The sequence below is a fragment of the Geotrypetes seraphini genome, chromosome 1 (assembly GCF_902459505.1).
Source record: "Geotrypetes seraphini chromosome 1, aGeoSer1.1, whole genome shotgun sequence".
In the NCBI taxonomy this organism is placed as follows: domain Eukaryota; kingdom Metazoa; phylum Chordata; class Amphibia; order Gymnophiona; family Dermophiidae; genus Geotrypetes; species Geotrypetes seraphini.
Genome location: NC_047084.1, coordinates 252,006,689 through 252,034,123, shown reverse-complemented (window position 1 = coordinate 252,034,123; position 27,435 = coordinate 252,006,689). Strand labels below are relative to the sequence as shown.

Sequence of the window (27,435 nt, the reverse complement as noted above, 5' to 3'; positions counted from 1 at the left end):
AGAGGGTTTGGGTGGGTTGGGGGGACCTCAGGTTGCGGCGGGGGTGGGTGCCCGATGGCGGCGGGGGGGGGGGGGTGCCCGATGGTGGGGGGGGTGCCGGTTGGCGGCGGTGGGTGCTGGATCACGGGGGGAGGGTGCCGGTTCACGGGGGTGGGGGGGCGCTCGCAAATCGAGGCGCGCTTGGTTTATGAGGCACCAAGTTTGCAAATGTTTTGGTCGTCTTGCAAAACACTCGCAAACCGGTGCACTCGTAAACCGAGGTACCACTGTACAATCAAACCTTGGTTTGCGAGCATAATTCGTTCCAGAAGCATGCTTGTAATCCAAAGCACTCATATCAAAGCGAATTTCCCCATAGGAAGTAATGGAAACTCAGACAATTCGTTCCACAACCCAAAAACTTTAATACAAAATACTATACGTATGTGTATTGCAAGACCTCGCTCATTTAGAAGAGTCACTACACTCTTGCAGCGTCAGAGAGAGAAGAACCATTGGCTCAGTTGTGATGATGTAACGCGTGTATACTGCATGTACTCGTATTGCAAGACTTTGCTTGTTTAGAACAGTCACTACACTCTTGCAGTGTCAGAGAGAGAAGAACCATCAGTTCAGTTGTGATGTGTATATACTGTATGTTCTTGTATTGCAAGACATTGTTTGTATATCAAGTTAAAATTTAATAAAATATTTTGCTTGTCTTGGAAAACATTTGCAAACCAAGTTACTTGTAATCCAAGGTTTTTCTGTACTGATAAGAAAATGGAAACAACGTGTCACTATTGTTTCAAAGGAATCAAAGGAAAAATAAATGGATTCAAAAGTAACTATGAAGGAGCTTTTAATTCATTCATTCAAATGGCAGGCTGGTTTTATACATAGCTGTCTCAAATGGAGGAGGGTGTGACACAGTGGTTAGAGCTATAGCCTCAGCACCTTGAGGTTGAAGATTCAAATCCCATGCTGCTCCCTGTGACCCTGGGCAAGTCACTTAATCCCCCATTGCCTAAGGTACATTAGATAGCGTGAGCTCACCAGAACAGATAGGGAGTGCCTGAATGCAAACCACTTATGCTACAAGTGGCATTTAAAATAATAAAAACACATGGACAATCCATTGTATGTGTCTATAGAGTCTTTGCCTAATGTTACCCTTTAACTGGAAATGTTTCTATATTACTCAGTGGGAATAAAATAAATATCTTAGCATCTCTTAAAAGGTTCAAAATAACTGATATGGACAGAAAAAAAGCTGCTTACCCCATCTGACTCTTTTTTCTATGTTATGTGATTTTATTGTTGCATCTTTAATCACAAACAAACCTCCAATGCCTAACTGAGGGACCAATGAACAAAGCTTGGGCAGAAGCATGCAGTTACCAAGACATCTGCGAGCAACTGTAAGGCCACATGGTGCAGACGAGTGTTTCATGCAGAAAATAATGCTCTGCAAATCTGTCTTTAAGACACTGGCCCACAGTATATTAAAATGAATAGTAATGAGGTTATTAGCTATTCAGTCTCAATGGTGAAGTACAGAGAATACGTAAGGGTGGCTTTCTGCATCAACACCTACAGCAGTGCCAAACTTTTTCTTTTTAGCTCTGGAACACTAAATGGAGCAAATGCTTTTTGTGGCACAATATAATTGAAATTATAATATTACAAAAGCGAACAAAAAATTAAATTTGAAAGTTATTTATTTAAAGTTCTTTAAGCTATGTATGGTAATTGTAATGCCCGTGAAACTAAAGTAGATAGAATAGAATTGCTAATCAATGCAATGGATGTGCTTGTTTTTGAGTGTAAATTAAGTCAAAACACAGCTCGATAGTTGAAAAGCAAACATGCATTTCATCGTCTACCATCTTCAGTCATTCTCTTTTTGTCAATTTAATTTCTGTCAGAGCTGAAAATCCAAGTTTGCAAAGATAAGAAAATCTAAACGGTAACAAAGCCTTGATTGCTTTGTTGCTCAAGTTAGGATACTTACTGCATAAAAAATAAAAATAAAATTGCATGCTGTTAGTTTTCTAGGACCAATCACATCAAAGAATGATGCTTGTCTGGGTGGTTGTATCCTTATGCACACAGACGTTCATAACATTGACAGCCTCTTGCATACATACATAACACACATGTCACCTATTCTAATGTATACTTATGAAGGGAATTTTTTAAAATAAAGTAAAATTCTAGAATCTTTTGTAGCACACCCAGAATCTCTTTGGAGCACACAGTTTTAGAGACACTGCCCTACAGCTTCCTATTGGCTTCACAGAATTGAAGAAGAAGAGCAGTAAAGAACAGGTTGTATGTTTTCAGGAGGAGGCAGAGAGGAATGTAACTACAGTGGAACCTTGGTTTGTGAGCATAATTCGTTCCAGAAGCATGCTCGTAAACCAAAGTGCTTGTATATCAAAGCGAGTTTCCCCATAGGAAGTAAGGGAAACTTGCTTGATTTGTTCTCCGCACCCACAACAAGGCCACCGGCGCTGCTCGCTTCAACCCCACCCCATCTCAGAAAGACCCCCCAACCCCGAGGCCACAGGCACTCTTCCAACCTCACACAAGAACCGGCATTGCCCACCTAAACCCAAACCCTTACTCTGATCGGGGGGCGATACCAGTTTTGGGGGGCTCACAAATCAAGTCAATGCTCGGTTTGCAAGGCACGATTTGCAAAACACTCGCAAACCGCATTACTCACAAACCAAGGTTTGACTGTATATGTCTTATAAAGAATGTGCAATTGTGTGTGTTAAATATGAGAAATGGACACCAACTCTGGAGGCTGAATGCCTCTTATCTCCTCCCACAAGAGCACTTCTGTAGGGTGATAGGGGAAGTCAAGATGGAGGGTCATAAGAGAGTCACCGTCTTCCCAAATATTAAGAGAGGATAGGGAGAGGACGATCACAGGGAAGATGTGACTTTACACATTTCACTTTAACCTTCAGATAGGAGACAGGTTGTGGATGGCAAGATTAATTAACTACATTTGTTTTTTATCCTGTCCTCCCCAAAGAGGTCAGAATAGGTTACAGTTTAACATATATAATACACAGTTAACAGGTTACAATTTGCCATAATTATAGTACAAGTTTTTGGTGGTGTTTTTTTTTTTTTTTTTTTGCAGTACAAGTTTTTATCCTAACTACGTAATATACAGTTTACAGGTTGCACTTTGCCATAGTTTTTTTTTTTTTTTTCAATTATCTTTATTAACAATTGCAATGGAACATACAACCATGATGCGACACATACTAGTCTACAGTATACAAGTATGTAAACACAAACATACACACACACACATACATATATTTATGTGTGTATGTGTATATATATATATATATATATATATATCTATTTATATATATGACTCTTGCCAACATATAGCTCAATAATGACACACCTCAGTACGCGCCCAAGTGCATTTATAACTATTGCGGCCCCCAGGCAGGAAAACTTATGGGTGACCAGCACCAGGTTAACAAATCTCAATAAGTCCTGCCCGGTACATCATTCGGTCTCCATAATAATAAATAGTGGCAAAGTTTTTCTTTTCCAGATGGCGTTATTTTGCCTGTGGTTGGAGTCATTGCATTGGTTTGAGGGTTTACTGTTCTCTGGGAAGCAAGATCTTTTCTTCACCAAGTTTCTAGTCAGGACTTAATTGGATGTTTCAGCTCCTGAAGAAGTTTTCGACACAGAACTCTATCGAGTCGGTAACAGTCACCCGCTGAGCCTAACCCCCTCTTTTACTAAGATGCGCTATGCTTTTTAGCGTGTGCTACATATTAGCGTGCGCTAAACACGCATTAAACGCTAATGCGTGTATGTTAGCCTATGGATGCATTAGCGTTTAGCATGCACGTTGATTTAGCGTGTGATAAACACATGCCAAAATGCTTAGCGCACCTTAATAAAAGAGGGCCTAAGATAAGTTTTGCAAATTGTCTGCGACTCTTTTACATTTTAAGCACTTGAGCGCTTTCTAAACAATTTATTGTGGGACGGGGCTTTTTGAGTCGCCCATATTGTCCCTTCACTCCCCTCTCAGAGCTTTCTGCTGAGTGTTTATTGATGTATTCTTTGGCACTATTTATTATTATGGAGACCGAATGATGTACGGGGCAGGACTTATTGAGGTTGCTGGTCACCTATAAGTTTTCCTGCCTGGGGGCCGCAATATAAATGCACTTAACTTGGGCCCATACTGAAGTGTCTCATTATTGAGCTATATGTTGGCAAGAGCCAGCATCACCTTTTTGAGGGGTACTTGAAGGGTTCTGCCAATTGCTTTTTCTTTGTTATGCTCTTATTTTTGGCAGTTTCTAGTGGTTTTCAAGATCCTACATGGCATCCTTCCTCCCCTTATCCCTCTATCTTGGAACTCCTCGAATCCTAACATCACCAGAGCCACCCAACAATTCAAACTATCCTTCCCCTCATTAAAAGGCATATCCCATCCTGGAAAACTAGGGTCATCCCTCTCCTTCAGAATCACTGAGCTATGGAACAACCTTTCTACCCCACTTCAGAATCTGGGTGCCCTCCAACTTTTCCGAAAACATCCGAAAACCTGGCTGTTCTCAAAAATGTAATATGTCCTCCTCTTTGCTATACTAAGTCCCTCTAAACTTTCTCTTTACTGTCCTGTTACCCTCTTTGGAGTTCCTCCTCTGCACCTTTTCCTGTAAACCGTGCCGAGCTCTACAATTGTGGAGATGATGCAGTATACAAACTTAAGATTTAGTTTAGTTTAGTTTTGGTTTGCCTATATATATACCAGAATATAACGCAAGCAAAAAGGAAATAGGGAAAAAAAAAGTTTTATATTTCTTACTTACATCTGTTTCTCAGGGCATTAAATATCTCCTGGTATTTTGTATTCAAAAATCACAAATTCATTAGGCTTTTATAACGACTGATCATCAGAAGTCACATGCAGCTTTAAGTTAATCACTATTTTCTGTTGAACTCCTGTTACTCTATCATATCTGTCTATATGCTCCATCTCCATTCACATGCTATGCTACCTTAAGATGTTTTTGTGTGTATTATGTTGACATTGTAAGAAGTATATTATGCCATGCCATGAATTATTTGAATATTTTTTCTGCTTTAATTTTCTATTACTAATGTCCAGATTGTTTCTGTTGAACACTGTCTTGGGTGAATTTCTTCAAAAAGGTAGTAAATAAATCCTATGAAATAAAAGAAGTACTAATGAAGTTCCTAGATTTTGTCAACAAAGATAGCCTGTACCTGTACTTCCCAAACTCTGTTGGTAAAAGTTAGTTGTCTCACAGTCTGACTAAAAGTCCATTCACCAAGGAAGAAAGTGAGGGTAATTTTCTGAAAATTTATCCATTAGCCCCCAAATTTGGGCATGGATTTCAGACTGGTGCCCAAAATAATTTGTTAATGGGCTCCAATGATTTTATTTTTGGAGTTGACAAGCATTACATTGGTACTAATTATGATTTGGGCAATGATCTGGTTACATGCTATTCTGTAATAACAAGCATCTTTATTTTCTCTTCTTTATTAATTTCCAGGTACTTTAGTTAGATTGTGAGCCTTCGGGACAGTAAGGGAATTTTTTAAGTACCTTCTTACTTCTCATTTATAATCTTAATGTATATTTTCTTCAAACCGCTTAGAACCTAACGGATGTAGCGGTATATAAGAAATAAATTACATTACATAAATTGGATTGTGGCATGGGCGGGTCAGGGGAATTCACAAAAGATGCAAACGGTATTGCAGAATAGTATGGATCCACACCCAAGATTTACACTTTGAGCGGGTAAGTCCGTGCGCCCAAAGCTAAGCATTGAATTCAGCTCAGAAATTTAGTGCTGAATTTTCGGTGCTATTTATAGAATCCGACTCTAATAGGGAAAACAGGAATCTATCCAAGTAAATCACTCTTTGCCCAATTAATGGCTTTGAAATTTACCTTTCCCATAACTTCCTATAGATAATTTATTTATTTACTTCGATTTCTATCCCATCCTCCCGTGAGCTCAGAACGGGTTACAAAAGCACGTTCACAGTAGACACATACAGTCAGTTATATTAGACATTCATGATACATAGGAAAGCCAGATAGTGTAGGACATGATAGCACATGTATCGATGGTGCTTCACAATTATATAAAGTGATATGGATAGTATATATTTTAATGATATAGTTTTATGGTGCATACCTTCCAAGAAGCTTCACAATTGGAGTTGCTAGCAATGTCCCCATTAGTCCACCAATGGCAAAAATAGCAACCGTTATGGACCAAAGAAGGGTTAAAGATGTATCAATTGGATAGTTATATCTAGTTATCCAAGATTCATTGTAGAAGGCCTTGATATACTGAAAAATAAAACAAATCATTAACGAATAATGAGGTTTCAAAATCTTTGTGTGAGAAAGTGAAATACTACACACCCTGTAATAAATGTGATCAAAATAAATCAGAGATTTTCACGCAGCTGCATTCTGAGAGCCAGATTTGCCTGTAGGCCAGCTGTATAATCACACACTGCTGTTATTTGTGCTTTTCTGTATTTTTAGCTCCCTTTTTCCAGCTTGTTGACTTATGGAGAATGATTCTATAGTAGAGCACCTACCAAATGTGCAGGTCTTGACACTTCTTGTAAGCCTGTTCTATAAAGAAAAGTAGGGAGGTCCTACTTTTTTTTTTTTCACAGAATACTAGCACAAGTGACCAGAGACATGCTCACAATTAAGGCATGAGCACTGCACCAGCCCCATAGCTGATGTAAATGTCTGTGCCTAGTGTGCTAGAGCTGTGTTCTTCAACCACCGGTCCGTGGACCGGTGCCGGTCCACAGAAATTTCCTGCCGGTCCACAAGGTCAGCATGTGCATCAGGCCCAAAACAGTGTTCTTCAACTGCCGGTCCACGGTGCGATTGATGCAGCATTATCTTCAAGCCAGCTCCCTCTTCCTCACTTATTCAGTGCACAAAGCCTTCAGAGGGAAGGCTTCCAGATGAGGCACAGGACACGCAAGGAGCTGCTGCCCGAAGCTTTGTGCACTGCATCAGTGAGGAAGAGGGAGCCGGCCTGAAGATAATACCGGGGATGGCATAAAATGGCCAGGCAGGAGCAAGCCAGAAGGTAAGGTATAGCATGGAGGGAGGGAGACAACAAAGGTAGGGGGAAATGATTTTGTTTTTGAATTTAGGGATTGGATTATGTCAATTTTGAGAATTTACATCTGCTGTCAGTGTGCTTTGTGTAGTTTAATTATATGGTTAATCATTATGTGTTGTTAATAAGATTATATTATGTATCTGTGAAAAATAAATGGAAAAAAATAGTGTTACAATTAGTACTATTATGAGGCGGGGTCTGGGGTGGAGATTGGGTAGTGATAGGCGGGGTCTGGCCCACGACTTAACCCAGTGTTCTTCAACCGCCGGTCCACAGACCGATGCCGGTCCACAGAATAATTCTTTTATTTCTGCCGGTCCATAGGTATAAACAGGTTGAAAAACACTGTGCTAGAGCACAGGTAAATTATAGCCTTCTATAATTTACATACATACGAGAGGGGGCTGAAAAGTTCTCAGCCCAACCAACCAACTTCCTAAATTCTGAGCGTTATTTTGCCACTGTAGCTGAAAAGAGTGTTCTTATTTCATTAAGTGCCAATTTGCAGAAATTAAATTCTATGTTTTGACATTGTTTCAGATCATTGACTGAACCATATCCACATCATTCTGTTCTTGTTTGGGCTGAGAACTTTTCAGCACCTCCTCGTACTTGTGCACTCTGCCTACTGTCTGTCCAAAGTTCACCTTTATGCATACCCACCAACAAAATACATGCTATCAAATCATGACAGATACTTTTCCACTAGTCAGTATTCTATGGACCCCTGTTACTTTCCCACATGCTAAGTCCAGATTCAATGTGGCACAATTTAACCCTTTATTTGGCATTGTTGCTCAGAAGCAATATGTGTCTTCTATGGCTCTTATGGGAGATCTGCATCTCCAAATGCCTGTTTCTTGGCACTGTTGATCTCATTCAACTTCACGTTACTTAAAGCAGCCGTTTCATCATCTATTAAAGAGTTAAAGCATTTTTTTTAATCATTTTTTTTTTCAGAGCATGTGCTAATGTTTGCATTAGCACACGGCTTCAGAAAACCTGGTTTGAAATTATTCTCCGCGCCTTTGCGCTTTTTGGCATGGGTATTTATTTTCACAAAATAATCTTATAGGGATGCTATGATGTACGGGGTGTTGTTTATTTAGATTTCGATCTGAGTCGCCAATGAACATCCGCCTGGGGCTAAATTTGAATCACAGGGTTGCCTGAACCCGTACTGAAGTCCCTTTAACATTAATAATATTATTATTATCACTCAGACGCTGGGGTAATTCCATAGGGAGTTTAAAGCTCTCACCAATTGTTTTTGGTATATGCAGTAGCACATGTCATCTGTACAGAGTTAACATGAGAGCACTTACTGCTTCCTAGTTAGGAGGCGCTAACACCTAAATACTATGAAGTCCGCCTAAAATTAGGTGCCTATATCGATACACATAGCCGATGTAGGTGTCTAACTTAGATTCAAACAGTTTTTATTGATACAAATATCATCAAATACAATAATACAGCATCAAAAAACATCAATATGTATCAATTATTAATAAACAAAATAAAAGACAAATTCAATATCAATATCAATAAACCCCATTTATCTATATGAGTTTGAACCTTTACCTTCCCTCTCCATACCCACCCCTTCCCACCCAATAGTATTCTCTACCCAGTGATATTCTCATAAATAAAGAAATCTAACTTAAAATCTCATTACAGCCCTTAGGGTACAAAACTTGCAAGTAGGTGTCTAACTTAATAAATAGCCTAAATTGACATTAATTGGCACTTGACACTTTATAATTGGCACAATTGGACTGAATTTAAGGTTAGGCAGCTATTCCAAAATACCTAACTAAAAGTGGGCATGGTTAGGAGCAGGACATGGGCATGTTTTGGAATTTGGTGCCTGTTTTTGACTTAGGCACCCTTGTGGCACCTAACTTGGGCACTCTCTTTTAGGCTAAAAAAAATCCTGGCATTTAATACAGTGTGTTTAAATGTTAGGATGCCTAGTGACACCTACTAAGAACATAAGAATTGCCGCTGCTGGGTCAGACTAGAGGTCCATCGTGCCCAGCAGTCCGTCCACGTGGCTGCCCTTAGGCCAAAGACTAGTGCCCTAACAGACTAGCCTTACCTGCATACGTTCTGGTTCAGCAGGAACTTGTCTAACTTTGTCTTGAATCCCTGGAGGGTGTTTTCCCCTATAACAGCCTCCGGAAGAGCATTCCAGTTTTCTACCACTCTCTGGGTGAAGAAGAACCTCCTTACGTTTGAGCGGAATCTATCCCCTTTCAACTTTTGAGAGTGCCCTCTCGTTCTCCCTACCTTGGAGAGGGTGAACAATCTGTCTTTATCTACTAAGTCATTATCTTGAATGTTTCGATCATGTCCCCTCTCAGTCTCCTTTTTAGAGACGTTTTAGAGGCGTTTAGGTGACACTAAATGTGATTCTCTACAGTGTGCCTAACTTTTATAGAATCACGCTTGGCGCAGCTCTAATCAGCACCATTTTTATAGGTGACCTATACAGAATCGAGGCCTAAGTGCACAGCCAAAATAACCGCAAAATACAATAACGTGCTTTGCAGTAGCCTATTTCTCATGCATTAAGCACTGATTAGGGCTTAATATCCTTTAGTAAAAGGGCCCTTGTAAGAGGTCATTTACATATATAAGTGGCTAAAATGTTATTTGTGTTCCTTCTTGCCACCTACAAATAGAGAGTTCCTTACAGAATAGCCCCTATATAGAGCTAAGGATATAATTTTCTATGGTTTTCTTTTTGTTTTCATCAATGACTAACAATTTTATATTCCTTTAGTCTTCAAGATATTGCATCTTTGACATAGGTTTAGAGAGCTTTATAAATGTAATAGAAAAATCATTAAAGAAGCTGATGGTAACCTCTAAAATGAATTTACAGCAAACTCCCAACATGGCAATAAAATATGCATCCAGCACACATCTTCCAATGGTGGTGATATGAGGTGGGGGGGGGGGAACAAAACTGTCAAAAAGAGGAAATGAAAAGAGAAGAATCTACATTTCTTTCTAAAATATATATCATCATTTCAAATTCTGGTACAATCCCTTATACTGAATCAACTCGATTATTGTAACATTGCGTACTTGGCACTCCCCCAGAAGAATATGAGGCAATTGCAACTGGTACAAAATGCAGCGGTTAGACTATTTTGTGGACTGAAGAAGTTTGATCACGTAACATCTTCCTATCGACTTCTACACTGGCTGCCGATAGAGGCACGTGTGAAATTCAAGTTTGGTTGTTTTTGCTTCAAGGTACTTTACGGCTTAGCCCCTAAATATATAACAGACCTTTTCTCTCACAACCAACAGACACAGGCGAAGCTCACACCCGAACTTTGTTTCTCCACCGGTTAGAAGTTGTAAATTTAAAAGTCATCACCAACATCTTTTCTCACATCAAGCAGCACTATGGGGTAAAGATCTAGAACAATTACTCGTTCCTACTACTTATAGGGAATTCAGGAAACTCCTAAAAACACATCTGTTCCTGAAATACTTAGGAAACCATCCTATACAATCTTAGTCCTCAACAAACGATCTCTAGAACTGTTAATCACTAAGTCTGTACTTTGTTTATTCCACTAAATCTGTAACATCTTTAATCATTGTAAACCGCATAGAACTGCACGGTCCTGCAGTATATAAAAAAATTGTTATTATTATTAAATCTGCCAACTGGATTGAGAATGAGCAAATGCCAAAAGTTATGGCTTAACTTAATTGCTACTTATTGGAAAGAAAAGAAAAAAAAGAATGGCACCGATTAATAATCCAGTAGTTCACAGATCAAAGGCTAACATTTAGAACCGACCTGTCAATGAAAAGTCACAATTTAATTTCTATAAGCATTAGGCCCTTAGTCAAAAAAGAATTTTAGTTTAGTTTAATTTATTTAAACCCCCCCACCCCACCCTCACCCCCAGCCGGGTTAAGCTTTTTTTATCACGGTATTAGCTCCGATGCTTATAGAATTCCTATGAGCGTCTGAGTTAATACTGCCACGGTGAGCAATAAAAAAGTTTAACGCAGCTTCGGAAAAAGGGGGGGGAGGGTTAATTTTTTAATATAACACCTTTCATCAGCAATGCCGTTTACAATAATCAAAACAATAGGAGAGAGACAGGAAAAGAACAATTATCTATTAGTAAGAAGAGAGTGAAAAGGCTAGGATTCATCCCATCCTCCTGATCACAGTTCCCTTAGACTTAGAGGGAACCCATATAGGAGCTAGGCAGCAGCTTCTCACTCTCCAAAGGCCAAAGTAAAGAAATAAATCTTTAATGCTGATTTAAATTGAACATGGCTTGTCTCAGGACCACAGAAGTTTAAATGAATGGAAGACTCAATTTATTTGTCCATTGTCAATGCAGTGGATGATGGAAATAAGGAATAAGCAAGTCACAAAGGTAGAGAGGAATACCAGTATGGAGCATCTTACACATGAGAACCAGAACTATGAAATTCATTCAGTATGAAATGGGAAGCCAATGAACTATTTTCAACACAGGAGAAACATGATCACACCTATTCTTTCCCGTGAGGAGCCTAGCAGTTGTCATTTCTAAGCATTGTAATCTGCAGATGGCATGTTGAGGAAGTCTAAAGTATAGAGAACTACAATAGTATAAGTGATTTGAAACAAGAGAGAAGGCTACAGTTCTCAATCCTGTGCACTAAAATAAGGCCTCACAGAATGAATCTGAGGGTAAAACAAATGAACTTTGCATGTGGGATTCAAAGGATAAGGAAGAGTTGATTTTGAGACTCATTTTTAAGAGACAAAAATATACCAAAAGTGACAATTCACTATTTTCAAAACCTATTTTCTAGAAGGTTATCTATGCTTTTGGTCTGAAGGGGGGAGTGTTAAAGGCGGGACTACAGTGGGCTTACGACTTGGATGTTTTTCTGCCATAACCAAATATTTAAGAATACATCCAGGGTGCAAGTTAGACATCTGGGGATAGACCTGTTTTAATAACAAATAAGTGCCAAAAGGGTGCCCAAACTGGCCGGATGATCACTGGAGGGAGGGATGTAAGCATGACCTCCCCCCCCCCAGTGGTCACTGACCACTCCCACCCCCCAAACGTGTAAATTAAATAGTATATACCTGCCTGTATGACAGCTGAAGATGTTATGGCTAGATCTAATAGATCTGAAAGCAGGTTCATGGAATAGCCTGGCAGGGAGTGTAGTCAGTCATGGAGATGGGGACTCAGGCCCATACTCCACTCTAACCACTGTATTTATGGTGGCATCTGTGAGGCTTCCAAACTCCACCCAAATCCCACATGTGAGGTGTCACTTGCAGGCATAAGATCTATTGGGGTGGTATACAGTTGGGCCTAGTAGATTATGGGTAGTTTTTGGAGGGCTCACCATACACCATAATGGGGTTATGGTAAGATGTGTACCTGGGCCTCATTATGTGAAAATCACTACAGTGTCGCCTATGATGCCCCACTGCTCTGCTGGGATGTCTACATGGCCAGTCTAGTACAAATGCTAGCCTCTCCTACATCCTACAGGCTTGCTCTGTGTGTGTTTCATTTAGATTTTTTTTTTTTTTTAAATGATTCAAAGATAGCTGCATAGAGCACAAACACATGCATTTTTTGGGGGAGAAAAAAAAAGATAGACATTTTGCAATTTTGAAAATAGGCATGGTTTTACTGGATTTTTGTAGGTGTTCTACAAAGGATTTAGTTTCATGTCACAATTATCCAGCCAGCTGGCTACAGTACATAGATTCATAAAAATTTGATAAATGTGAGTTATTCTGATTAGTAAAACAGACAATCTGAATATTGTCCATGAAGATATAAGTACTGAGGCTTAAGCTCTGTATAAGAGGAATAGTTTGAAAAGTATAGAAGCGAGAATAGTTCCCTGGGAGACTTCTAAAAGAATATATCTGGGGAAAATGAATTATGTATTTTTAGAGTAGGTGTGATTAAATAAATATGGGGAACAAAAGCTATTCAGAACAATGTTCTTAATCCCTGGTAAAGACATAAAATTCAATAGTCAGGAAGGATCAATGAGATCATAAGTTGCACTGAGCTTGGAAAGATCCAACTTATTCTTTTCTCACTATGGAAAATGGGGTCATATTCAGAAAGATTTCTCTAATTAACGATCAAATGCACCCATGCTCACGAGGGTTCATCGCAAAAAATGGCTGCAATTTGCACATGAATACCGATATTGGACTTGCACTGACTGGCAGAAGGTTGCCTCCTTCTCTGATGTGTCATGTCTTGAGCTTCATCGAATGGATGGATATTGGTGTGTCAGGTGTGAAACTGCTGAGAACAAACACCCAGCAACCACTATTGGATGTACACAAGTTGGTGGCGGCGGCATTATGGTCTGCGGAATGTTTTCATGGTATGGTCTGGGTATACCTCTGGAAGGCACTCTCAACTGATATTATATCTCCATCCTTGCCAATCAAGTACACCTGTACATGTTGATGGTCTTCCCTATGGCTGATGGGATCTTTCAGTAGGACAATGCAACATGTCATGCTGCTAGAATTGTTCACGAGTGGTTTGCAGAGCACAACCAAGACTTCCAGCTACTTCCCTGGCCTCTGAATTCCCCAGACTTTTACTCAAGCAAATTTAAGACCATCTTGATCGATATGTTTGATGATTGGATCCACCACCATGCACCTGCCAGCAACTGTCAGACACACTACAGTCTGCATGGCTTCAGATACCTCTAGCAACCACCCAGCATCTTATTGAGTCACTCCCATGACATCTGGCTGCCAGAGGTGATTATTCTGAATATTAGTTGGTGGTCGTAATAATGTGACTTGACTGTGTAATTTATAAGCTTTATTAAAGCTCCATTTCACCCCATTTATTTGACCCTATCTCTTACTGGAAGGATTCTTACTGGAAAATTCTCAGCGACATAACTACAATAAAAAGAGGCAGTGAGAAATTCTCTCAAGGGTGGGGCAGGTTACAATACTGTTAATGCTAATTAGTTTGTATTCTAAAACTAAGTAGTATATACTAATTAGTTTTAGAATATGAACTAATTAGCATTAACAGTATTGTAACCTAGAACATGTAATCTAAATCCAGAGCATATAATTTAAAGCAAACTTGTAGAGATCATCACATGAATTTTTGTCAGTGACTGTGCTGTGAAGGATACAAAATCCCAATGCTGAACTCAGTAGCAGCACACACACACATGCACATACACATTCACATATACTGTACACGCATAATCCATTATACCTCCCTTCCCCAGTCAGTATCCGCATGGCTACCAAAACATTCAAATATAGATGCCACCTCACTCTTCCAGCCATAGCTTTTGAGCTGTCCTAAAGTCACCCACTTATCTTATGCGGGCTAAACTTATCACTAGAGCCTGTTTGAGCCCCAGCTCCTCCCTCAATCCGCCCCTAATCAGACTTTATTGAGGACAGATAAGAGTCAATATCTGGTGGCACTGTCCAGCTAAGTGGCACTGAATATTGGCAGTTGGGTGGCCATACACGATTTAAGTTGGCCCCAAAGTGGCGATATAATAAATAGGTACAGATTAAAAATAGTACAGAGCCACATATTAAGAATTAGTAAGCACATGGAAATAGCATAGTATGCACTCCTCTATGTGCTATTAAGTGGATGCTTAAGTCCTAAAATTTAATACTTGCTTAGAACCAAGATGCATTGTGAGATGGGACTGTTGAAGATGAGGCTCTTAGAGCAGAAGAGGGCAGATATGTAATATTAGACAGAGTAGAGTGTGAAAGTGAAAGGAGGAGGTGGGATAGTATAGACACCAAGACGTTGAGCACATCCAAAAATTCCTATAGTTAGAGAAAAATTTTCAAACAAATGGTGCACTAATGACAACTATTTCATGTATTGTTGTATACTGCACAATGGGTGAGGAAGGGATAGTCGATAGCAGACTAAATAGGCCATATGGCCTTTATCTGCCTTCATTTTTCTATGTTTCTATAACAATCCCAGATGTTTCAATCAAATGCTAAACAAATTACTCCTCTCTGGGAACTGCAAAGGAATTTGCTCAATATTGGTAGGATACTCAGTACCCCCTGGTACCCATAGAGCTGGATCCTATATTTAGGATGGATCTGATTTGGTTGAGACCTATCCTTCTCTTTTTTTTCAGACTTTCCAAGTTGCATGTCATGTGAGAATATAGTTTGGTCATACATAGTGTGTGTAGCACAGCTTCCAGAGACTGCTTCAATTTCTTTTAATGGCAGGAGGAGGACTATCCTCTGGTATGGGCCTTGTACATCTTTGATTTCAGCTTCCTCTCTGCAAAATCACTTTTATTGAAATACTTAGATCTCTGAATTAAAGATCTGGCTTATCAGATAACAAGACCCTTTTAAGCTTATCTTGGTTTTCATTAGAGGTGTGGAGGGGCATTTTCGATATGACATCTAAGTCTGATTTTGGATGTTTCCCGCAAAATTTCCAAAATTAGACTTCCAAAAGGGTCCATTTTCAAAAATGCTGGACGTCCAAAATTTTATTTTTTGAAAATCGTCTAGTTGGACATCTTGGCCACCAGGACATCCAACTAAATGTCCAACCTCAGTTTGTCTAACTTTATTCCTCATTTTTTACCATAATACAGTCCAAGTTGAAAGCATCCAAATGAAGCCCATTTAGACATGGGAGGGGCCAGCTTTCTAATGGACTGATAACACAGACATGCCAGCAGAACATTGGGGCACATTAAAAAGCACTGCTGGGAACTTCACGTAAACAGTGCCAGCAGTACATCTCATCATAATTCCATTATAATGTATGGTGAGCCCTCCAAAACTCCCCCAAAACCTACTATACTCACTTGTTCATCACCCCAATAGCCATTATGGCTGCAGGTGGCATCTATATGATAGTGTAGTAGGGTTTTGCTGGGCTTACACTTCCCACCATAAATGTAGTGGTGAGAGTGGCTTATGGGCCTGGCTTCTCCTCTCTATGGTTCACTAGCCCACCCACCTGACTACTTAAGACACTTGTGTGACGCTCTACTAGGTTTTCCCCATACCAAGGTATGTACTGTTTCATTCAAATTTATGGAGGGTGAGACAGGGTCAGTGACCACTGGGGGAGTATGTGGGGCTCATTACTTAATCCATCCAGTGGTCACCTGGTCAGTTTGGGTACCCTTTAGGCACTTAGATGCTTCTCAAACATTTCTAGTTGAAAACATCCAAGTTCTGTCTAGAACATCCTGGAAAAGGTTTGATTATAGCGGTAGGACATCTAAGTCTAAGCCCTCCCAAAGCCCACTCATTCCCTGCCCATAGCATGCCTACCAACATGCTCATTTCTACTCTGGATGCACAATGGCTAAGAAGTTCCACTAGACATCCAGAAAGTCAGTTTTGAAAATACCCATTTGGACGTTTTGACAAGTAAAATGTCTGAGTGTCAGTTTATGCTGTCTTTTGGACATCTATCTTTTTTTTAAATGAGCCTTATATTGTCACGAGAAAATATTACCCGCAAGAGTTACACATTACACAGGAAGTTTGCAATTTCTTGTTCTCTATGTTAAATTATGGTTCTGAATCAAAAGGTATCAAAATAGCATAATGTCAAGTTAGCCTCAGCTTGCATTTTAGAGTTGCATTGCAATCTTAAATCAGCATTTAGTACTTACTGTACCCTGAATATAACTCATCTTGAGCTACCAATGAAAAAAGCATGAATTTAACTTGAGAACTTGCTATACAGCAGAACCTCAATATTCGCAGGGGTTAAGGGCAGAGCCAGCCCGCGAATACTGAAAAATCACGGATAATTTTTAGGGCCGGCTCCGACCCACCCCCGCCTCCCTTCTATGTCCCGGACCTTCCCCAGACCTTACCTGGTGGTCTAGCATCAACGCAGAGCAAGATCCATTGTCCTACGCTCCTGCCCCATGCAGAGCTGTTTTCAAAATGGCTGCCGTAAGTTCCTGTTGTAGTTTTGAGACTACAACGGGAACTCAAGGCAGCCATTTTGATGACTGCTCTTCACGAGGCAGGAGCATAGGATGATCGATCCTGCACTGCGTTGACGCTAGACCACCAGGTAAGGTCTGGGGAAGGTCCGATGCAGAGTTTTGTTTAAAAAAAAATTGTGAATAACTGAATCTGCGGGTACTGAAACTGCAGATTCGGAGGGGGAACTGTCCTGCATTTCCATAACAAGTCTAATGATACAGTTTACAATCTTAAAAAAGGCAGAAAGAAAATGGATTAAAGTACTGTAATTCATAATATTAAATAAAATAATAAATACATAATCTAAAAGCAAGGGGAAAATGGGCAAATAAATAGAAGAAATAAATGGGCTAAGAGTCACATTAGCACCTAGAGTGACTTAGTATAAGGACCCCTATATTACCGTGTTTCCCCGATGATAAGGCAGGGCCATCAAATAAGACAGCACCCCCTTTTTTAGAAAAAAATGTAAAATAAGGCACCCCCCCGCAAATAAGCCACCCACCGATACCTGCGCTTACCCGAATCGGGTGGTACGGTGGGTGACTCCGTGTGGTCCCTCCGTCTACCGTATTTGCCTCCATGGCTGCGTGCCGCACCTCGTCATGAAGTGAAGAGGAGGAAGTGACAGGACTGCAGCGCGCGCACGTGACTCCGCGCCAGGAAACACAGGCAGCTTCCCTCATCCCTCCCTAACGGAGACTGCAGGAGTTTGTTCACGGCCAGAACATCCAAAAGTGAGACACGCAGACAGGTTTGTATTACCGTATTTTCACGCATATAAAGCTGAGCGCGTTGTACAAAATTTTTTTTACACAGTTCCCCCCCCCCCCCGACGTCCGATTCACCCCCCCGCAGGACCGCTCGCACACACCCGCACCCCCACCCCGAAGGACCGCCGACTCCCCGACACGATCGGGGCAAGAGGGAGCTCAAGCCCTCTTGCCCCAGCCAACCTTGGCACCCCCGACACGATCGGGGCAAGAGGGAGCTCAAGCCCTCTTGCCCCCCCCGACTCCCCGACACGATCGGGGCAAAAAGGAGCCCAAGCCCTCTTGCCCCGCCGATTCCCCAACTCCCCGACAATATCGGGCCAGGAGGGAGCCCAAGTCCTCCTGGCCCTGGTGACCCCCCCCCCGCTAGTTGTTCGGGCCAGGAGGGAGCCCAAACCCTCCTGGCCACGGCGACCCCCTAACCCCACCCTGCACTACATTACGGGCAGGAGGGATCCCAGGCCCTCCTGCCCTCGACGCAAACCCCCCTCCCCCCAACGACCGCCACCCCCCAAGAACCTCTGACCGCCCCCCCAGCCGACCCGCGACCCCCCTGGCCGACCCCCACGACACCCCCAACCCCCTTCCCCGTACCTTTCTGTAATTGGCCGGACAGACGGGAGCCAAACCCGCCTGTCCGGCAGGCAGCCAACGATGGAATGAGGCCGGATTGGCCCATCCGTCCCAAAGCTCCGCCTACTGGTGGGGCCTAAGGCACCTGGGCCAATCAGAATAGGCCCAGGAGCCTTAGGTCCCTCCTGGGGGCGGGGCCTGAGGCACATGGGCCCAACCCGACCATGTGCCTCAGACCCTGCCCCCAGGAGGGACCTAAGGCTCCCGGGCCTATTCTGATTGGCCCAGGCACCTTAGGCCCCACCAGTAGGCAGAGCTTTGGGATGGATGGGCCAATCCGGCCTCATTCCGTCGTTGGCTGCCTGCCAGACAGGCGGGTTTGGCTCCCGTCTGTCCGGCCAACTACAGAAAGGAAAGGAGAAGGGGGGTGGGGGTGTCGTGGGGGTCGGCCAGGGGGGTCGGGTCAGCTGGGGGGGCGGTCGGAGGTTCTTGGGGGGCGGTCGTTGGGGGGAGGGGGGTTTGCGTCGAGGGCAGGAGGGCCTGGGATCCCTCCTGCCCATAATGTAGTGCGGGGTGGGGGTAGGGGGTCGCCGTGGCCAGGAGGATTTGGGCTCCCTCCTGGCCCGAACAACTAGGGGGGGTCGCCAGGGCCAGGAGGACTTGGGCTCCCTCCTGGCCCGATATTGTCGGGGAGTTGGGGAGTTGGGGGGGCAAGAGGGCTTGAGCTCCCTCTTGCCCCGATCGTGTCGGGGGTGCCACGGTTGGCTGGGGCAAGAGAGCTTGAGCTCCCTCTTGCCCCGATCGTGTCGGGGAGTCGGTGGGGCAAGAGGGGAAGCAGCAGGACACCGGTAGGAGCTTCTACATGATGGGGGGGGGGGGTCGGGAGGCTGTGGGGGTGCGAGCGGTCCTTCAGGGTGGGGGTGCGTGCGAGCGGTCCTTTGGGTGGGGGTGCGAGCGGTCCTGCGGGGGGGTGATGAATCGGACGTCGGGGGGGGGGCATCAGGTTTTCAGGGTGGGGACAGGACTTCAAGGGGGAGAGGAGAGTCGGGGCGGGCGAAAGAAGAGTCGGGGTGGCCAGAGGAGAGTCGGGGCTGGCGACTGGAGAGTCGGGCAGCATGCGCGGTATAAGGGTGTGCGCGGTATACAAAAATTTCTGCACATAAATTTGTGTTTTCCGCGCGCTATACCCGTGTGCGCGTTTTACACGGGTGCGCGTTATCTACGTGAAAATACGGTACTGTATATAAAGCCTGTTTAAAATGCATATGGTATATAAACAATGGTTTCACATTGTCAAGTCCCCTCTGATGCTGCACTACAGAATAATCTCTTTACTGTGTTTCCCTGATGGAGAACATTGGGGACATTAAATGGTACAATATATGGTATGATGGATAAAGCTGGCCATACACGGTACGATTTTTCGGCCGACCGATTCTTCAGCCGACCGCTTTCTTCCTCCAATGAACACATTGCGAACGTACCTATCGCGAACGTAATAAAATTCTGTTTTTTTTCAACAATAACTGTGTACTGTAGTCTTCTTCATGGGTAAATAAGGCATCCCCCCGAAAATAAGCCCTAGAGCATATTTTGGCCTTCCAAAAAAAATAAGACAGTGTCTTACCATCGGGGAAACAGGGTAGTCCAGTCTTTTGATTATGGGAGCATTCTCTTTTCACAAAGTGGGACTAACTGTTCCAAGGCCTGGCTCCTGATCTGTTAGAAGGAAGACACTCAAGTAATGCCAATGACTTTGGCATGAGGTAGATTTTCATTATGCCCATCAACTCCAGCTAAGTCTTATAATAATCCTTACTAAGCTTACTAAGAGGAATTTGCAGACAGGAGCAATCATGATCTCAATTTTTGGTCCTTTTTGGACCGTACCAAATGAGTGACCTCTAGTGCACCTGCAACCCAGCTGTGAGTGTTTCAACTATTCTGCAAGGTTTGGTTATACAGGTTGGAGTTTTTTTATGCCGATGACTGATTTCATGACAGCACTATACTACCTATGTTTATGATTCTCACTTTTTTCTGAGGCTTTTTTCTCCACCTGCTACCATTGCAGATAGATTATTTGCTCTCTCTGTAGTTTAATCCTTTTCAACAGTAAAGTAGAGTTAGTTTCCTTTTTGGACACCCCACTGCTTTTTTGTTTGTTTGTTTCCTCCATGTAAATGCATAGAATCTAATAGCAGACAATATAATTGAATATACTGTAAGGCAGGGGTATAGTACTGGTGGATTTTCCCTGAGTCACATTTATAACTATATTTTTCCTTTAATTTTATACGGGCTTTCCTGTCCCCTTTCCCCACAGACAATTGCACTTCCCTGCAAACATCCATTCTGCACTGATATTTCATATCCTAATAGCAATCTTTAAGAAACTGAAACCAATGAATCAAGTAAAATTTACCGTTCATACATTTTTTTTTTTTTACATAGTTAAGCTAATTAAATTGTAAATGTTTATGAAAGATGTACAAATAGAATGTTGCTAGGGTAAAAACCTTGATTAGCATTACTGCTCACAAATTTCAATTTGTACTAATTCTATCCCTTTAAACAATAGGTACGGTATCTCAACAAAATATAAACATTAAAACTGCTCATTTTTATATCAAAAGACTTGAACTACTTGGTATTATAATAAAACCTCTGTGAAAATAGCTGAGATCTATAAAGGTATCCACCCCTCTCTATGTATACTAAAGAGCAAAATCAACAAGTCAGGACTCAAATTAAAATAAATTTCAGTCTAAATTTTGAGAACACTGCCATCTTGTGAGCTATAGTTAAAATAACTTCACTCAGAATCTGCCACATTCCAATATCAGGTAGGCAGAGCCAGGGCCGCCATCAGAAATTTCTGGGCCCCTTACTGAGCAATCCTATTGGGCCCCCCCACGCACTCCTTCCCCCCCACTTTTGTCCGGGGGGGGGGGGGTGCTACCAGGAAATCGGCAGGGGACAAAAAAAAGTATGACAGCAGTGTTTATTGTTTATTGTTGTGCACAGCAGAAGCATAATACAGGAATTTGTGCTATGGTGGCCTAGGACCAATGCTTCCTCTAAGGATTGATGAGGTGTGTGCAAAAAAAAATATGCATGAGCGACAAGTTACATACTCCACAAATTTATGAGCAGGCACGGAGGACGCATTTTTAAACAAATATACTTTATCCTTGTACTCCTTATGTAATTTTAATCATCTATGGATATGTTTGTATGTTTATTGTTCAAATGGTTTTATTTATTTCCCCAAATTTATTTTTGTTATACTCATTGAAAATATTTGATATTGCGTTTAAATCAAAATCTCAATAAACTTGAAACTAGTGCCCGTGAGATTGTGGGAGGGTTAAATACTCAAAACTTAGAAGAATAACAATTTACTTAAAGTTTTTACTTCGACAGCTTTCTGGTATCTTTACATACAGTGGCGTACCTAGCATATGTAACACCCGGGACCCATCATTTTTTGGCACCCCCCCTATCTGTAAGAAAAACATGATTTTTAGTAACAAACCACACGTCACACATGAGTACCTAGGAAAAGGCAGCATCTTACATATTGCAATGAGCAGTACATCAATACACCATTGTAAAACTAAACAAGCCAGACCAGCACAGATCAATCCTACATCGTCAATCCTAACAGAAAACCATGTCTTTCAAACACACAGAACACAGAACCTTCACAAACTAACCCCTCCCCCTTTTACAAAACTGTAGTGTGGATTTTAGCCATGGTGGTAACAGCCCTGACGCTCATAGAATTCTGAGCATCAGAGCTACTACCACCACGGCTGGCGCTAAAAAAACGCTCCACAGTTTTGTAAAAGGGGGGATAAAATAGAAATACACAGTTTCAACGCTCTAGCTCAGAGATGCCCAAACTTTTTGGGCTTGCGAGCTACTTTAAAATGACCAAGTCAAAATGATCTACCAAAAATAAAATTAAAAAACACAAAGCACACTATATGCTGAGAAAATGTTAATTATCATTCCTATTCTGGGTTTTTTTCAAAGAGGTCAAGGCAGATGACTCTATGCATTGTCACCTCAGTAACAACCATACAAAAATAGACAAATATACCCCCCATCCTTTTTATTAAACCACAATAGCAGTTTTTAGCGCAGGGAACTGCGCTAAATGCCCAGCGCTGTTCTCAATGCTCATAGGCTCCCTGCACTAAAAAACACTATTGCGATTTAGTAAAAGGGGGCCATAGTGTAAAATATAGACAGCATATATAAATTCAGACACATTTTGATCACTAAATTGAAAATAAAATCATTTTCCTACCTTTGTTTGGTAATTTCATCAGTCTCTGGTTGCACTTTATTCTTCTGACTGTGCATCCAATATTTCTTCCCTTCTTTCAGCCTCCTGTATGCTTCCTCTCCTCCAGACCTCATTCCCTCCCCCAACTTTTTCTTTCTTTCTCTATGTCTGTCTTTCTCTGATTCTGTGCCCCATTTTTTTTGCTTTGTTTCTGGTTCCCTGCCCCACCTTCTTTCTTTCTTCCTTCCTTCCTCCGTGCCCGATTTTTTGCTTTTTTTCTGGCTCTCTGTCCCCCCCCACATACCTTCTTTCTTTCTTCCTTCCTGCCTCCCCCATGCCACCACCGCCGCGGAATAGGCTGCTGCCGCTGCCGTAATCGAGAACAGGCCGAGATCTCCCTGCTTCTCTTCTGCACGGGGCCGATCAACTCTCGCCGCCCGACGTCAATTCTAACATCGGAAAGGACGTTCCAGGCAGCCAGGCAGCGATTGGCTAGCCAGAACGTCCTCTCGACGTCAGAATTGACGTCTGGCCGCCGCGAGAGTTGGTCGGCCCCGCAGGGAAGAGAAGCAGGGATATCAAAGACACGGTGCCGGCCTGATCCCCGATGGCAGCAGTGAGAAGGGAAGGGAAGCAGGTTGGGCACCAGTGCTCTAGACCAGTGTTCTTCAACCTTTTTACACCCGTGGACCGGCAGAAATAAAAGAATTATTTTGTGGACCGGCAAACTACTAGGACTAAAATTTTAAAACCCCGTTTACACCCCATCTCTGCGAGCTCAGTCCCCGCAAACCATCTGATCCCATCTGCACAAGCCGCAATTATGATTTTATATTGAACGTATTTTATTAAAGTATAAAAAAAAACAATATTCTGAACAATTGTGATTTTATAAATGCAAATATACAGAGCACGGACCAACAAAACCCCTGTCTCCCCTCCCCTTCACATATATCCCCTCTACTATCAAGAAAACTGAACAAGCCAAGTTCATAGAAATATCATGCTAACAGAATACTGCAGTCCCCAGTTATGTCTCTAGCAGGATATATATTTCAAATCTGATATATTCTAATCACAAAATAGAAATAAAATTATTTGTTTCTACCTTTTGTTGTCTCTGGTTTCTGCTTTCATCTTCTTTTCACTCTCTTCCTTCCAGCGTCTGCCCTCTCTGTCTCTTCAATCCAGCATCTGTCCCTTCCATCTACTGTCTGACCTCTCCCCCTTCCATATGGTATTTGTCTTCTTTCTATGCCCCTCTCCCCTTTCCATCCAGCCTATGCCCCCTCTCCTTTTTACACGACTCACTCCAGCTTCACTGCCCTCTTCATTTTTATCTCTCCTACACCAGATCTAGCATCTTTGTCCCTCTCAATTTCTCTGCTGACCCCCTTCCCATCTCATTCCTGTTTCTCCCCTTCCCCTCCTCTAATCTCCCTGCAAGCTGTTTCCTTCCTTTTTTCTTCTCCCTTCCCTCCTCCCCCTGTCCAGCAGTAACTCTCTTCCCTTTCCTTTCCCTCCTCCCCTCCCAGCAGCATCTCTCCTTCTCCCTCTCCAGGTCCAGTAGCAGCTGTCCCTTTTTTTTCACCATGCCCAGCAGCTTCCCAGACTCCTTTCCCTCCTCCCCTCCCAGCAGCATCTCTCCTTCTCCCTATCCAGGTCCAGTAGCAGCTGTCCCTTTTTCCCCCTTACCCAACAGCTTCCCAGACTCCTTTCACTCCCCCCTCCCAGCAGCATCTCACCTTCTCCCTCTCCAGGTCCAGTAACAACTGTTCCCTTTTTTATTTTCACCATGCCCAGCAGCTTTCTTCCCTCCCTCCCAGCAACTCTCCTTGCCAGCGCTGCGATTCAGTAAGGCAGCCTCAGGTCCTTTGTTGGGTCGCACCGCCTCTGAGGAAAGCGGAAGTTGCATCATCAGAGGCGGCCCGACTCAGCAAAAGCTCCAAGGCTTCCGTTTTGAATCGCTGCGTTTGTAAGGAGAGCCGCTGGGAGGGGAGAAAGCACAGTGTGAGGCTCCCTATTATGTCTCCGGCCCTGCGCGAATGACAGCTCCTCGATCTTGCCGGTCCTGTGCGGACCGGCAGGAAATTGAAGAAGTTGATCTCGCCGGTCCTGCGCGGACCGGCAGGAACTTTCTGCGGACCGGCGGTTGAAGAACTGTGCTCTAGACGAGCCGCACTCTAAGGAGAACAGTTGACCGCCCCCCCCTTGGTACGCCACTGGAGCAGCAGCGTGTCTGGCTGGCTCGTTCGTTCAAAGCCGCGGGTGGCGGCTCCTTGCGAGATCCGCGCCTGCGTCTGAAGCCTCTCTGATGTTGTGACATCAGAGAGGCTTCCGATGCAGGAGTGGATAGCGCAAGGAGCCGCCAACCCGCGGCTTTGAACGAACGAGCCGGCTGCTGCTCCAAAAGGAAGAGAATGATGGCCTCCAGACCGCGGGCCACAAATAAAACCTGGAGAGCCACACGCGGGCCGCGTGTTTGAGACCGCTGCCTTAGAGGGAACACTGCCTAGGACCCTGGGGGAGCCCGGGCCCCCTGTCACCTCCGGGCCCCTGAATGCAGGACTGGTAGTACTGCCCTGATGGCGGCCCTGGGCAGAGCAGACAATTTCCACTGTGCCCTTTATTTTTACAAAGGTGAGATGTCATTAAGAGGTTGGTTCCTAGCAAGATGTCAAATACATGATACTGGAACTGGTACTGCCTGTGGTCCTAATAGAAGAGAAGGTCTGTTGATATTTATTTAATTTATTTTTTTATTTTAAAAATTTCTATACCGTTTAAAACTAAACGGTTTACAGAATTACATACATAATTTAAAACAAAATCATCATAACATAGACATACAAATAGTCCTGAAAAATCATATTTACAAACTAAAACCATATTAAAAAAGATCGTGAACAGTTCATCAGTTGAAGTAGGAATACTGAAAGGAAAGAGAACCACAGCGACAACTTTTAACTTCAAGAAAGGAAACTACGAAGCGATGAGGGTAATGGTAAGGAAGAAACTTAGGAACAGCTCAAAGAAATGGCAGACTGTAGAGCAAGCCTGGTCTTTCTTCAAGGATATGGTGAGCGAGGCGCAAAATCCCGGCATGGATAACTAAAGAAGTGAAGAAAGCGATAGGTGATAAGAAGAATTCTTTCAAGAAATGGAAAAAGGGCAAAACCAATGAGAACTGGAAAGAACACAGGAAGTATCAAAAAGAATGTCACCTCGTGGTTAGAAAAGCAAAAAGAGAATATGAAGAGAGGCTAGCCAGGAAAGCAAGAAATTTCAAACCGTTCTTCAGATATGTTAAAGGGAAGCATCCGGCTAGGGAGGAGGTGGGACCGCTGGATGACGGAGATAGGAAGGGAGTGGTGAAGGAGGAGAAAAAAGTAGCGGAAAGACTAAACATGTTCTTTTCGTCAATATTTACAAAAGAGGACACATCTAATATACCGGAACCTGAACAAATCTTCAAAGGAGTCCAAGCAGAAAAATTGACATCCATGGAAGTAAGCCTCGAAGATGTACACAGGCAGATAGAAAACTTAAAAACTGACAAATCACGTTTGTCCAGACGGAATCCACCCTAGGGTACTGAAAGAACTAAAGGAGGAAATAGCGGAACTACTACAGCAAGTCTGTAATCTATCCCTGAAAACAGGCATGATCCCGGAGGATTGGAAGATAGCCAATGTTACGCCCATCTTTAAAAAGGGATCGAGAGGTGACCCGGGGAACTACAGACCGGTAAGTCTGACCTCGGTTCCGGGGAAAATGGTGGAAGCACTGATAAAAGATAGCATCGAGGAGCATCTAGAAAGGAATAAACTTATGATAACAAGCCAACATGGCTTCTGCAAGGGAAGATCATGCCTGATGAGCTTATTGCACTTCTTCGAAGGAATTAACAAACAGATGGACAAAGGGGATCCCATAGACATCGTATACTTAGTCTTCCAAAAAGCCTTTGACAAGGTACCCCATGAACGCCTACTTTGGAAACTGAAGAACCATGGGGTGGAAGGAGACGTACACAGATGGATCAAGAATTGGTTGGCAGGTAGGAAGCAGAGGGTAGAAGTGAAGGGCCACTACTCGGACTGGAGGAGGGTCAAGAGTGCTGTTCCGCAGAGGTCAGTGCTTGGACCGCTGCTATTCAATGTATTTATAAATAATCTAGAAACAGGGACAAAGTGTGAAGTAATAAAATTCGCAGACGACACCAAACTATTTAATGGGGCTAGGACTATAGAAGACTGCGAAGATTTACATAGGGACCTGAACAAACTAGGGGAGTGGGTGACGAGATGGCAGATGAAGTTTAATGTAGAGAAATGTAAAGTCTTGCATGTAGGAAACAGAAACCCAAGGTACAGCTACACGATAGGAGGGCTGTCATTGAGTGAGAGTACCCAAGAAAGGGACTTGGGGGTAATAGTGGACAAGACAATGAAGCCATCAGCACAGTGCGCAGCGGCCGCTAAGAAAGCGAATAGAATGCTAGGTATAATCAAGAAGGGTATTACAACCAGAACGAAAGAAGTTATCCTGTCGTTGTATCGGGCGATGGTGCGCCCACATCTGGAG

At 42.8% G+C, this 27,435-nt stretch overlaps 1 protein-coding gene across 4 annotated transcripts in view; it reads right to left on the bottom strand.

Annotated features, from left to right (window-relative positions):
• The window catches only part of SLC2A9 (solute carrier family 2 member 9), a 201,470-nt gene that overhangs the window by 163,594 nt on the left and 10,441 nt on the right, over positions 1–27,435 (bottom strand). For all 4 annotated transcript variants that reach the window (XR_004539921.1, XM_033949181.1, XM_033949198.1 and 1 more), the window contains exon 4: positions 6,219–6,376. Coding sequence is in view for 3 of the 4 variants with exons in the window: in XM_033949181.1 (XP_033805072.1) it covers positions 6,219–6,376 (158 nt within the window). In the remaining variant the exon portion in view is untranslated. The remainder of the gene's footprint in view (positions 1–6,218; positions 6,377–27,435) is intronic.